This window comes from Chrysemys picta, chromosome 5, assembly GCF_011386835.1.
Source record: "Chrysemys picta bellii isolate R12L10 chromosome 5, ASM1138683v2, whole genome shotgun sequence".
In the NCBI taxonomy this organism is placed as follows: Eukaryota; Metazoa; Chordata; order Testudines; family Emydidae; genus Chrysemys; species Chrysemys picta.
In genome coordinates this window covers 89728436-89743452 of record NC_088795.1, presented here as the reverse complement: position 1 = coordinate 89743452, position 15017 = coordinate 89728436, and the positions used below count along the sequence as shown (strand labels likewise).

Sequence of the window (15017 nt, the reverse complement as noted above, 5' to 3'; positions counted from 1 at the left end):
AAAATAAATAAGCAAACTGAAGTGACCTTTCTTATATGCCACACCCATTGAGTATTTCTGCTGCCTTTTCTGAGGTATCTAAATGCTATGACAATAAAAACAACAGCCTTCATTTATGTGAATGAGAGGCACTTGGTCTCAGAGATACACAACAAACAGAAAAAAAAAATTGGTTAATTATTTTCTTCCCCAGGCCTCCATAACGGTTTGCCACATGTTTTGCATCTTGTAAGCCAAAATAAGAGCATATGAATTGTAACTGTATAGTTGTACTTAATTTATATTTCAAAAACCTGGCTCTGGCATACCTGACACTCACTTGGACCTTAAAGCATTGAGAGCCTTGCCAAAGGAAATACCAGTAATCTTTCACTGCACAGCCCAGATACTCCAACTGACATACTTCTTGGCTAGGAAATAGTCTGTAATGCAACTCACTGAAGCATATCATACCAATAGAGCACAGAAGCTGACTTAATAGCAAAATAAAATGCTTCAGTAACTTCACTGTGAGGGATTCACAACATCATTTCAACAGTGAAACGTTACATCCATTGTTCCTGCTCTTTCAAATATATATCACAAGATCATAGCTGGAAAATCCTGTGCAGTCCCACTGAAGGGGGAGCACTGAAGTAACATGACATTGAAAGAAAATAATAGGTAAATACTGTGGAGTGACACTGACATACCTTATGCAAATGACACCACTAATTATCCCTGTGTATTTTAAAACATGTTTTTGTACCCCCTCCTCACCTGCCAGTCGTCTGTCTCTTGTATTTTTCCAGATAACATCCAGGGCTCTAGCAGTAGAGTCTCTGATATGGTCACTAAATGATCTTCTCAAAGGGGCTTTCACTGGGTGTTCCATAATGCAGTGCAGAGTATCACACATCCACAGGAAAACTGCAGCAATTTGGCCACAGGATAAGGGGCATTCTTTGCTCTGTTATCTGTCTGAAATTTCCTTCACGAGGCAGGTCGTTACTTTGTAAAATTTGTCGTCAGCTTTGCGGAGCCCTTTCCTTCAAGACTCAGGCATTGCAGTTCTCACTGCGGACACAGGAAAGCTCAGACTGCAGGCAACCTACTGGAAAGCTGCCAAAGTCAGAACTGCTGCTACATCTGGAAAGGCTTACAAATGAGCTAACGATACACTCGTTTAGATTTGGAGCTTTATTTGTGGATATCTATATGATGCTAGCTTCCTGTTTAATCAAATAACTTACTGGGCACATACTTGCATGCTCATTTATTAAGATAACATGTCTGCTTAACTGACATTTCAGGTAATCTTTCATTTTTTTGAGAGGAAAAAAGTAAGAAATGGGAAAGAGCCATTTTTTTCTGACTTGGTTCATTTATTTTATTTTGTTGCCTTATTTTTCTTACATTTCATTTTGTCTGTGGGACAACATGATTTAGGGCCTGATTCTGCCATCCTTATTTCTACTGAGTAATTCCTTACTCCACAAGTAGTATTGTTGGTCACAGTACGTAAGGGGAGGGGGACAGAATTGGGTCCTTCCTATCTTAGCTAAAAGGGAATGTAAGACTCCACACTCTAAAAGGTTCATGCAAACTTCAGTGACCCTGAATGAAGCCAGTTTGACCTTGCTCAGTTTGACCTTGTACTTCCCTAATGAAAGAATGAATGAAGGGGGAGTAGATTCTCCACTGGCAGTGTCTGAAGTGCCCCTGGCAATATGTGAATAGCTCAGTGCTCCCAGCCTACAAACCTTACACGTGTCTAATTTCCTTTGAAATCAATGAGAGTGATGTGTGTGTCAGGACTTCAGGGGCAGGTTGTCCTGGAGTTAATTCAAGCCAGAGTCCCTTATTTTTACAGCAGCAACTGAACTTTTAAAAACAGATAATAATACTTCTCATGAAAATAGTGCTATCATTAAAATTAACTGATGAACTTCACATACAGGTCAGCCCACACAGATCAAATTGCAGAATCAGGACCAGAGATTCTACCCTGGGGAGGGGGGGATGTCCTACTCTTTTATACTTTATTCTCAAGTGCAAAGAACTGTTCTTTCAATAGGTATAGAAATCATTTCCACTTCACACCTTCCTATTTGTTGTTATCTTTTCCTCCATCTTTGTCTGTTGTCATTATTTCTTGTGGGCCAAATTCTGATCTCGTTTACACTAGTGTAAATTGGGAACTACTTCACTGATCGGAACAGAAGTCCCCAGGATTTATACTGGTATAAGTGAGAGTAGAATTTAGCTCTATGTTTGTGTAACGTAGGCTGAAAACGCTTCAGCCCTCTTTGTGTAGACATCTGAGCCTTCTGGGGTGTGCACTGAGATAATCTGTAAGGTTCTTCTGCTCCCGCACAGCTCAGCATTTATAGTCACAATGGAAGTGCCAACAGAGACAAGTGCAGGCATTTTGACCATAGTGTCATCTAACCTTACTCAGAGTAGTAGAACTAATTACTCCAAACAGCCCCACATCTTCCACTATTTCGATCAATGGTGGAGATGCACCAATACAGAAAAACACACATTTTCCTAATATAGATGCGCCTGTAGTACAGATGGCGGCATTATCCTCAACTCTAGTACTCGATAAATGTATCTCCATAACTTATCTGAGCCACACTGGGCCAAAGTGGAAAAGAGCAGGTGGAGAGAGAACAGAAACATTAGTTTGTCTTAAAGCCCAGAATTGCTCATTTTACCAAGTGTGTTAACCAAAGGGTTGGATATACTGAATATGGTTGTATCATAGCTCCATGCCTTATACATTTCTGTGGCTTCTGAACTGTCAGCACACATGTAGAAATTTGGAATTTCGAAGTATTAATTCAAAGTATCAATTAAAATAGTTGAAAGTTCAAGAACTTGGTTTAGAAACTGTCAGAACGAGCAAACAAAGAATAAAGAAAGTAATAAAACACAACAAATTGGATGAAGGTGACTAGTGGGGCATTACTGGTCTGATGTTACTTAACATCTTCAGTAATAATCTTAAAGAGGTAATGCAAAGAATTTAATTCAATTTTCAGGTGATACTAATATAGAAGGTGCTGCAAACAACTGTGGGTACATAAAACACTAAGATAATATAGAGAAGTTAGAAATATGATCAGGAAATAAAATGAGATGGATTTTGGAAAACCATTAACTGATGCTTCTAGGGAGAAAATAATCCAAAGGAAATATATTGTCAGAGGAAGAAATCTGAGATACATTTATATAATAAGATTCCAGGTCTGTCACTCTGCGTCTCTCCCTGAAACCTATTAAGTTTCAGTCTGTAGTGTCAGTGTAAAGTGACGGGAACAACTAGAAGCATGGTTGAGGGTTCTCTGTCTGTCTTGACAGACATATCTTTCATGAACTTTTCTAATTTTGAACCCAGTTATACTTTTGGCCTTCACAACACCCCCAGCAATGAATTCCACAGGTTGACTGTGTGTTGTGTGAAGAAGTACTTCCTTTTGTTTTAAACGTTTTTCCTATTTATTTCATTGGGTGATTCCTAGTTGTGTTATGTATTCCCCTTGTGTTATGTGAAGAGGAAAATAACACGTCCCTATTCACTTTCTCCATACACTTCATGATTGTATAGACCTCTATCATACCCCCTTAGTCATCACTTTTCTAAAATGAACAGTTCAGGTCTTTTCTAATCTCTCCTCTTATGGAAGCTGTTCCATACCCTTATTTTCATTGCCCTTCTCTGAACCTTTTTTAGTTCTAATATATCTTTTTTGAGATGGGGCAACCAGAACTGCACACAGTATTCAAGGTGTGGGCACACCGTGAATTTATATCTTGGCATTATGATATTTTCTCTCTCTTTCCTAATGGTTTCTAACATTCTATTAGCTAGCCATTGCACATTAAGTGGCTGTTTTCAGAGAACTATCCACAATGACTCCAAGTTCTCTTTCTTGTGCAGTAACAGCTAATTTAGAGCCCATGATTTTGTATGTGTAGCTGGGATTATTTTTTGCAGTGTGCATGACTTTGTACTTATCAACATTGAATTCCATCTGCCATTTTGTTGCCCAATTGGCCAGTTTAGTGAAATCCCTTTGTAACTCTTTGCAGTCAGCTTTGGGTTTAACTATCCTGAGTAATTTTGTATCATCTGCAAGTTTTGTCACCTCACTGTTTACCCCTTTTTCAAGATCATTTATTAATATGTTGAACAACACTGGTCTCAATTCAGATTCTTGGAGGACTCATCTATTTATCTCTCTCCACTGTGAAAACTATTTATTCCTACCCTTTGTTTCCGATCATTCAACCAGATACTGATCCAGGAGAGGATCTTCCCCTCTCATCACACGACTTCTTAGTTGCTTAAGAGCCTTTGGTAAGGGACCTTATCAAAGGCTTATTGAAAGTCCAAAACCATTATTTCTACTGGATAACACTTGTCCACATGCTTGCTGACATCCTCAAATAATTTTAATAGATTGGTGAGGCATGATTTCCCTTTACAAAATCCATGTTGACTCTTCCCCAACTTATTGTGTTCATCTATATGTCTGATAATTCTGTTCTTTACTATAGTTTCAACCAATTTTCCCAATAATAAAGTTAGGTTTACTGGCCTGTAATTGCCAGGATCACCTCTGGAGCCTTTTTAAAAAAATAGGTGTTACATTAGCTACCCTCCAGTCATCTGGTACAGAGGACGATTTAAGAGATAGGTCACATATCACAGTTAGTAGTTCTGCAACTTCATATCTGAGTTCCTTCTGAGCTCTTGGGTGAATACCATCTGGTCTTGGTGATTTATTACTGTTTAATTTATCCAAAACCTCCTCTACTGACAGCTCATTCTGGGACAGTTCCTCAGATGTATCACCTAAACAGAGTGGCTCAGGTGTGGGAATCTCCCCCATATCCTCTTCAGCGAAGACCAATGCTTTTCTGCAACAACTTTGTCTTCGTTGACTGCTCCTTTAGCATCTCCATCATCCAGTGGCTCCACTAATTGTTTGGCAGGCTTCCTGCTTCTGATGTACTTAAATTTTTTTTCCTGTTAGTTTTTATGTCTTCAGTTAAGTACTCTTAAAATTCTTTCTTGGCCTGCCTTATTTTACTTTTACACTTGACTTGCCAGCATTTATGCTCCTTGCTATTTTCCTCAGTAGGACTTTACTTCAGGTATGTTAGCAACAAGAAGAAAATCAAGGAAAGTGTGGGCCCCTTACTGAATGAGGGAGGCAACCTAGTGACCGAGGATGTGGAAAAAGCTAATGTACTCAATGATTTTTTTGCCTCTGTCTTCACGCACAAGGTCAGCTCCCAGATTGCTGCACTGGGCAGTACAGCATGGGGAGAAGGTGACCAGCCCTCTGTGGAGAAAGAAGTGGTTCGGGACTATTTAGAAAAGCTGGACGTGCACAAGTCCATGGGGCCGGATGCGCTGCATCCGAGGGTGCTAAAGGAGTTGGCGGGTGAGATTGCAGAGCCATTAGCCATTATTTTTGAAAACTCATGGCGATCGGGGGAGGTCCCAGATGACTGGAAAAGGGCTAATGTAGTGCCCATCTTTAAAAAAGGGAAGAAGGAGGATCCGGGGAACTACAGGCCAGTCAGCCTCACCTCAGTCCCTGGAAAAATTATGGAGCAGGTCCTCAAGGAATCAATTATGAAACATTTAGAGGAAAGGAAAGTGATCAGGAACAGTCAGCATGGATTCACGAAGGGGAAGTCGTGCCTGACTAACCTAATTGCCTTCTATGATGAGATAACTGGCTCTGTGGATGAGGGGAAAGCAGTGGATGTGTTATTTCTTGACTTTAGCAAAGCTTTTGATACTGTCTCCCACAGTATTCTTGCCGCCAAGTTAAAGAAGTATGGGCTGGATGAATGGACTGTAAGGTGGATAGAAAGCTGGCTAGATCGTCGGGCTCAACGGGTAGTGATCAATGGCTCCATGTCTAGTTGGCAGCCGGTTTCAAGTGGAGTGCCCCAAGGGTCGGTCCTGGGGCCGGTTTTGTTTAATATCTTTATTAATGATCTGGAGGATGGTGTGGACTGCACTCTCAGCAAGTTTGCAGATGACACTAAACTAGGAGGCGTGGTAGATACACTAGAGGGTAGGGATCGGATACAGAGGGACCTAGACAAATTAGAGGATTGGGCAGAAAAAAACCTGATGAGGTTCAACAAGGACAAGTGCAGAGTCCTGCACTTAGGACGGAAGAATCCCATGCACTGCTACAGACTAGGGACCGAATGGCTAGGTAGCAGTTCTGCTGAAAAGGACCTAGGGGTCACAGTGGACGAGAAGCTGGATATGAGTCAACAGTGTGCTCTTGTTGCCAAGAAGGCTAACGGCATTTTGGGCTGTATAAGTAGGGGCATTGCCAGCAGATCGAGGAACGTGATCGTTCCCCTTTATTCGACATTGGTGAGGCCTCATCTGGAATACTGTGTCCAGTTTTGGGCCCCACACTACAAGAAGGATGTGGAAAAATTGGAAAGAGTCCAGCGGAGGGCAACAAAAATGATTAGGGGTCTGGAGCATATGACTTATGAGGAGAGGCTGAGAGAACTGGGATTGTTTAGTCTCCAGAAGAGAAGAATGAGGGGGGATTTGATAGCAGCCTTCAACTACCTGAAGGGGGGTTCCAAAGAGGATGGAGCTCGGCTGTTCTCAGTGGTGGCAGATGACAGAACAAGGAGCAATGGTCTCAAGTTGCGGTGGGGGAAGTCCAGGTTGGATATCAGGAAAAACTATTTCACTAGGAGGGTGGTGAAACACTGGAATGCGTTACCTAGGGAGGTGGTGGAGTCTCCTTCCTTGGAGGTTTTTAAGGCCCGGCTTGACAAAGCCCTGGCTGGGATGATTTAGCTGGGAATTGGTCCTGCTTTGAGCAGGGGGTTGGACTAGATGACCTCTTGAGGTCCCTTCCAACTCTGATATTCTATGATTCTATGATTCTATGATTCCACTTTTTAAAGGATGCTTTTTTGCCTCTAAGCACCTCTTTTACTTTGCTGTTTAGGCATGTTGGCATTTTTTTGTCTTCTTACAGTTTTTTTTAATTTGGGTATACATTTAGTTTGAACCTCTATTATGGTGTTTTTAAATAGTCTCCATGCTGTTTGAAGGCGTTTCACTCTTGTGACTATTCCTTTAAATTTCTGTTTATCTAGCTTCCTCATTTTTTGTAGCTCCCTTTTTTGAAGTTAAATGGGTGGTTTCCTATAAGGATGTTAAATTTAATCACGTTATGGTCGCTATTATTGAACCATTCGGCTATACAGTAGAACATCAGAATTACAGACACCTTGGGAATAGAGGTTGTTCGTAACTCTGAACAAGACATTATGGGATGTTCCTCAGAGTCTTCTTCTCCTACATGTAAGTGGCTGCCCAGCAAGTGGGGGTGGGGACAGGCAGCTGCTTCTAGCCCCCTGGCTGCAAGGATGATGAGTAAGGCACCCTGGGGCTGTGGCCCTTTAAAACTGAGCTGCTCCTCCAAGTGCAGCATGCAGGCAGGAGCTTGGGCTCCAGCTCCTGCAGCAAACACTCCAGACCAGTTCCAGCAGGACCTCGGGAAGTTTTTTTCCCAGGCTTGGACTGGGCGTGCAAGCTTGCCCCCTCCATGGTTTACAGGAAAGCAGCACAGACCCCAGCGCTGTCCTGCTCTGCCTGCTTGGGGGGCTCACAGCTGTGCCTGTGAAACTACCTCAGCATCTTCACCTCCTACCTGTAAGTGGTTGCCCCCCCCCGTGTGGTGAGCAGGGGGTGGGAGAGGGGACAGGCAGCCCAGATGTGTCTACCTTTAAGATGCAATACAGGCACAGTACAGTATTTGCTGGTTTGTTTGTTTTTTGTCTCCGCTGCTGCCTGATTGCTTACTTCTGGTTCCACATGGTGTCTGGTTGACTGGTCAGTCCATAACTCTGGTGTTTGTATCTTTGAGGTTCTACTGTATTCACCTCTTGGACCAGATCCTGTGCCGAACTTAAGACTAAATCAAGAACTGTCTCTCACCTTGTGGGTTCTAGGGAAGCAGTCATTTAATGTGTCTAGAAATTTTATCTCTACATCCCTTCCTGAGCTGACATGTTTCCAGTTAATATGAGAGTAGTTGAAATCCCCCATTAGTATTGCATTTTCTGCTTTTGTAGTCTCTCTAATCTCCCAGAACATTTTACAATTACTGTCACTATCCAGGTCAGGTGGTCAGTAATATGTTCCTGCTGCTAGACTCTTATTATTTAAGCTGGAATTGCTATCCACAGAGATTCTATGGTACAGTTTCATTCATTTAAGATTTTTACTTTATTTAACTCTACTTTATTTCACATGTAGCGCCACTCCTGCACCAGTGCGACCCACACTGTCATTGCTATATATTTTGTATATATAATCGCATCCCATTGATTATCTTCATTCCACCAAGTTTCCACAACGTCTATTGTATTAATATCCTCATGTAATGCCAGTCACTCTAGTTCACCCATCTTGGTATTTAGACTTCTAGCATTTGTATGTAAGCACTTGTACATTTTGTCAATATTCAGTTGCTTACCTTCATGTGTTCTATTTAAATGGGACTTTTCTATGTTTGACTGTTCCATACTAGCTCCTACTCGTACTTTATATGCTAGTAAAGAGGATAGGAAAGAAATTTGTAGAGTTTCCCCTTTAATAAGTTTATCCCTAAGGGATGTCTCTACTCAAACTGTATGCTCCTATGCTTTCCTCCAGCACTTAATTTGAAAAACCCTACATAATCTTTTAAATTTTACATGCTAACAGCCTGGTTCTGTTTTGGGGTTTAAGTGGAGCCCATCCTTTCTGTATAGACTCCTCCTTTCCCAAAAGATTCGTCAAGGTGACTGTTTGGCTGTGGCCTGTCCACTATGACTTCTGGCCTCCAACCAAAGCCCATTACTGTGCACAATTAGTTGAATTGTAGGAATTAGAGACAGAAATTACATATGAGGGTGATTCACCAACCCAAGCAGGTCAGCCTCTTTCAGTAAACTTCCCTGTGATTTGTCCAGTCTAATTTCAAATATCACAAGCAATGAGGCTTTCACCATTTGCCTTAGAAGCATTTCCCTTCCCAGACTAGAAGACCGCACCATTAGAAACTGTCAACTGATTCCCAACCCCATCCCAACCCCATGATTAGAAATATAGTTAGTTGGGTTTGTAATGGCCAGGAGATCCACATGGTAAATTGCCTGCCAGGTGTGAAAGTTGTGGATCTCACAAGACATCTAGACAGACTTATATGCAGTGCTGGAGAGGAGCTGGTGATCATGGTACATGTAGGTACCAATGACATAAGGAAAGGTAGGAGAGAGGTCCTAGCGGTCAAATTTAGGCTACTAGGTAAGAGATTAAGTCCAGGAACCACCATGGTAGCATTACGTTAAATGCTTCCAGTTCCATGCACAGGGCCAGGAAGAGAGCTGCAGGGTCTCAGTGAATGGCTGAGACGATGTTGTGGGGAGGAGGATTTTAGGCTTAATAGGAAGGATAGGGGGACCCAGGCACGCCCTCTCCACCAGGTCCACCCAGGGCCCCAGGGGAGAGAGGTGGTCAGTTCTTTCTGGCTGCCACTCCAGATCAGCCTCCCCAGGGCCTTCAGTTTTCCTTTCAGTTTGGCATGGCCTCAGCCTTCTGTTTACACAGTCTTGGTAATCCAGGGCTTAACTGGAGGGTGGTGGATGCTTCCAAGGTCACCCTCAAAATCCAGTTGTCCTCCCCTACCAGGCAGGAGGCAGCAATATATGCATACAGGACAAGAACACATGCTTTGGAAATAGGTTTTGTGTAATTTCAGGTGGAAAATAAATCTTAGGGGCCAAATCCTGACGTCCTATTCAGCAGATGTGGGTCTGGGCAGAACTCTGCAGCCTGGCTGGGCTCCACATTGGAATCTAGATGGTGGAGGCTCCCCATGATCAGCAATCACAAGTGTGCTCTGCAGTCACCCAGTTCTGACCCTCCTCTGGAATGGAGTTACAGATTCCTCCTTCCCCACTGCCCTTTTTGATAATCGATCACCAGTGAATGAAAGTGAATGCTTCCTTAATGTCTCTCTGCCAGGGTGGGATCTCCCCACTGAATGACTGCTGGGAAGAAAGGTATGAGCCATCAGCTTCTCCATGCTGCACCAGAACTGGCTAACAACTCTGAAACTGAGCTGTCAGCCAGCAACAGCAATCCACATGCCCAAAGATATCACCTTCTCAGGATGATTGAGGGCAGAGGGTACCTACGGAGACCCATATAACCCCTCCAGTCACCCCTCAATCCCACACATTAGTGTCTGAGCAGATCTAAGTCCACACATCACCATACCTCCCCCTCTTCTCCCACTCCTGCAGGGGGTTCTGCAAGGGCCACAAATACACCTGGGCGATAGTAACCCCTCTTGTCCTTGCAACAGAAAGGATAACCCAGATTCATCAAGGACTAGCTGGATGGGGGTGGGGATCTCATTTTTATTTCTGGGCTTTGGCAGCACCTAACGGTGGAGAATTGCATAAATAATCTTGCTACACTAGGTTACCTCCCCTCTGGATTGGTCAGAATGCACAGAGATCCCCTACATGTGTGTATTGGCTTGGCACAGACTTCAGGACTTGGGGGCCTTTTGTTTATCTTGGTCCATCAACTCTTGGGTTTGCCTATGCTGCATGTGGCTACATCACTCTCTGCTGTGTTGTCCCTCTGGGTCTATCAGTGACTGGCCTCTTCAAGGGCTGCAACTGTCACACAGTTCTCCTAGACTGGCAAATCCAGACAATTTTACCTTGGTGCTACTCTGCTTCTGCTAGCTAGCATTGAAAACATTCTTTGACCTCCTCAAAGCAACCAATGACATTACGAGTGTCAGACTGTCATTGACACGATCATTTAAAATAAAAGCAATGGCAGAACTCTTCAATGTTAACTATCACAGAATACAAGCGTGATTCTGAGCTCAAATTCATGGTACACAATATTGTGTGTCTTGTAAAATCACCTGCTGTGCACGCATGTCAACATTCACCAGTTCACACCTCATACCATGTGTAGTAGGTGAGATCAGATTGTAAAGTGGACCTTTAGCATATCAGCTTTTAAATAAGCTTTTACCCATTTACGACAACATTAAAGATCATAATTTAAAGTTTTCAGACTGGAGCTCAACCAAGGCTACTTTCCAATAGAAAGCTGGTATTGTATTGTTAAATGGCATGTTGATACATATCAGATCCTCAGATGCTCAATATTTTTAAAGCTACCAGTCCCAGCAGACTGTAAAGAATTAGGGAAATTCCTACAGGAACAGATGGACACATATCCCTAGCTGGCAAACATTAATCCAAACAAAGGTTTTAAGGATTGTGTTTCCCTTAGGTTATATCTACACTGGCACTTCGATGGCAAAAACTTTTGTCATTCATGGGTGTTAAACTCCCCCCCCCCACCCCCCAGAACGACAAAAGTTTTACCGACGAAAAGCACTGGTGTGAGCAGCGCTTTGTCAGCAGGAGCGCTCTCCTGCTGACAAAACCGCTGCCACTTGTGCAGGGTGGAAGATTTTTGTTGGCAGGAAAGAGAGCCGCTTTTAGCGGCATGGCTGTAGTGGCACAGCCGTGTCACTAAAAGCTGCATAGTGTAGCCATAGCCTTGGTAGTTAGGCATTCCTAAGTACTGCTTAATGTAGCCCCCAGAGCAATGGAGGAAAGTGTTTAATTTTTGTTATGACCAGTCTGGTTACTTAAGCTGCTTGACATTTTTCTGATGGAACAGTTTTCTGCTGGAAAATGCATTTTCATCAAAATAGAAATGTTTTGTGGAAATGTGTCAATTTTGAAGAAATTTTTCATGGGAAAAAGTTTAAACAAGTCTCTTTTCATTTGACTTTCTCATTTGTTTAAATTAAGTCTAAACATTTCATTTCAATAAGGTAAAAAACATTTCACCTCAACTTTCTCATTTAGATTCACTTCATTTTGACTATTAAAATGTTAATTCTATTCTACAATATATTTCATAATATATACTATTTAATATTTTATATGATAATGTTTTAACATTATTTACAGAAAATGTTTTGACTTATCAAAATGAAGCATTTTGATACTTCCAAACAGAAAATTTTTGGAATTTCTATTCAGCAAGAAATTTTTAAATGTTGACTTTTCATTGCAATTTGGAACGAAAATAAATTTCAAAATGTCAGATTTTCCCAGACAATGGAAATTCCATTTTCCAACCTGGTCTACTGGTTTCTGAAAAGCATGGGGTTACCCTTTTGAAATTAGCATCCTGCGAATCAGAAAAAATCAGAGCTGTAACATTGAGCCACACCTCCATTCTTATTCCCCAACCTCCAACTTATGTGGTGTGGGGCAAAGTGGCTAAGGAAGAACATTGGGATGCAGTCACATGCTCAAGGGTCAATGTGTAGTGCAGATAAAAGGAGCTAGGAAATGAAAATGAAGCTTAGGCATGAAGGTAGAAAGAAATGGGGATGAAAGACCTTTGCAAGGTGTGGAGGTATGCAGGGAATTCTCTTAGAATATGTCTACACTGCAATTAAAAACCTCCATCTGGCCGATGCCAGCTGACTCAGACTCCTGGGGCTCAGTCTAAGGAGCTGTTTAATTGAGGTGCGGATGTTGGGGCTCGGGCTGGAGCCCGGTTTCTAGGACCCTGGGAGGTAGGAGGGTCCCAGAGTTTGGGCTGCAGCCTGAGCGTCTACACTGCAGTTTAAAAAAACCCTTAGCTCAAGCCGCCTGAGTCAGCTGGCATGGCCAGCCACGGGTGTCAAATTGCAGTGTAGACATATCCTAACAGGCCTCAACCATGGATTTAATTGTGGCATTTAGAGCATAGCCCTAAGCAGGAGATGATAGACCACTGCCCTGCCCTACTGGGAGTTTCCTGGATTTCCCAACACAGAGGGGAAATATGCATTCTAATCTCCTTGGAGCACCTGGCCTGCTTTGAAGTGGAGGAAGAGGCATAACAACTCCTCCAGGGCAATGTACTCCCCTGGGAGTGCATAGAAAGAGCAGTGCCTGTATTTCTCCAAGTATTTGTCTTGGGCCCTTGCATAGGCCATGCAAGACTTTTACCCCTTGCCGTGCTTGCTCTAATGCAATAGCCAGGGATTATCTGGACCTTTATGTATGAATAAAAAGCATTACAGTAAAGTTTTAAAGAACAACCCAGGCTATTCCATTAGCACCGTTTTGTGGTATACCCCAAACTCACTGTGGTTTATTTTTCTTCCAAAGTCTCTTCCATACCTAGACAACCACACTGCTCTTGGCAAAGTGCTTGGAGGAAATCCTCTCAAAACACTCCACCTGGGAAGACACTTAATTGTCTTTTGTTGTTTGATAAATCCAAGATGGCAGATTTACATAAGCAAAGTGGAGTAGCTCAGTACTTGTATGATTGTACTTTGATTATTTTTAGATAAAAAATATTTAACTAAAATACAAGCAGACATTTACAAGCTTGCCACTGTGTGCACATTATGGCCCTGATCCAGCAAATCACATGCACACATTTAATTTTAAGCATACTATTAACTTTGAATATGTAAGTAGTCCCATTGACTTGTGTTTGAAGTTAAGCATGTGTGTACGTGATTTGTTTGGATCACAGATGAAATCAGTGAGTATTGTGTCCTCAAAGGGAAAAAAATAGATAAAAATAAATCAATCAAAAACAAATACAAAACACTAAGCAGTGACCAAAACCAGTATTCACTGCAAGACAGCTTTGGCTTCAATGCTCCATTATGCTTTGCTCACTGGTGGCCTCACCGGCTCCTCATGTAATTAGTCTTAAGCCATCCTCAGACTTCTGCATATAGCCTTGCCCAAATTGCTGGCAGGTACTTCTGAAGTAATGTGTATGAATGAGGGGAAATGGGAAGTTCTTTGAGAATGATGTGATAATTTAAAACTGGGTCCTTGAAACAAGAAGAACGTTATTAAAGCTCCATTCTGTTAAAGCCATATGTGATGTACTAGGCTACAGCAGCTCATGAAAGCATCACTGTACAACAGAATAATAGTAGTGACAAAATACCTTTAACTGCTTATCTTAGGGCTGGTCTAAACTGGGGTGGGGGAGGAATCGATCTAAGATACACAACTTCAGCTACGTGAATAGCGTGGCTGAAGTCGAAGTATCTTAGATCAATTTACCTTGGGTCCTCACGGCGCGGGATCGACGGCCGCGGCTCCCCCGTCGACTCCGCTACCGCCGCTCGCTCTGGTGGAGTTCCGGAGTCGATGGGAAGCGCGTTTGAGGATCAATATATCGCATCTTAAAAATACGCAATATATCGATCCCCGATAAATCGATCACTACCCGCCGATACCTGGGTAGTCTGGATGTACCCTTTAACTGTGGAGATCTCCTTATACTTGCAATCCCTTTCATTTACAATACCTGATACAAAGGCAGGTTGTGTGGCTAGGGTCAGTTTTCAGCACTAGGATGAGTAGTGTATCATTAGTTTCAAGCAGGATTGTTCTGAAATGCAAATCTAAGGGTATGTCTACACTACAAAATTAGGTTGATTTAATAGAAGTCAATCTTTTAGAAATCGATTTGATACAGTCGATTGTGTGTCCCCACTAAGCGCATTAAGTCGGCGGAGTGTGTCCACAGTACCGCCGCCCATTGGAAGTCTGGGTTGAGCTCCCAATGCCTGATGGGGCAAAAACATTGTCATGGGTGGTTCTGGGTACATGTCGTCAGGACCCCTCCCTTTGTGAGAGCAATGGTAGACAATCGTTTCATGCCTTTTTTCCATGCAGACGCCATTCCACAGCAAACATGGAGCCCATTCAGATCACAGCGGCAGTTATGAGCACTTTAAACACCACACGCATTATCCTGCAGTGTGTGCAGCACCAGAACCTGCAAAAGCAGGCGAGGAGGCGACGGCAGTGCGGTGACGGGAGTGATGAGGACACAGACACAGAATTCTCTCAAAACACGGGCCTTGGTAATTTGGACATCATGGTGGTAATGGGGC

The 15017-nt window shown here is 42.7% G+C and overlaps 1 protein-coding gene across 4 annotated transcripts in view; it reads right to left on the bottom strand.

Annotated features, from left to right (window-relative positions):
• Positions 1-15017, bottom strand: part of DLC1 (DLC1 Rho GTPase activating protein) — a 391881-nt gene that overhangs the window by 150736 nt on the left and 226128 nt on the right. Inside the window, exon 1 of one of the 4 annotated variants that reach the window (XM_065596886.1) lies at positions 760-3415. The exons of the other annotated variants lie outside the window; for them this stretch is intronic. Coding sequence (XP_065452958.1) covers positions 760-898 — 139 coding nt within the window. The 5' untranslated portion in view covers positions 899-3415. Of the gene's footprint in view, positions 1-759; positions 3416-15017 lie in introns of those variants that run through there. 4 annotated transcript variants of the gene reach the window in all.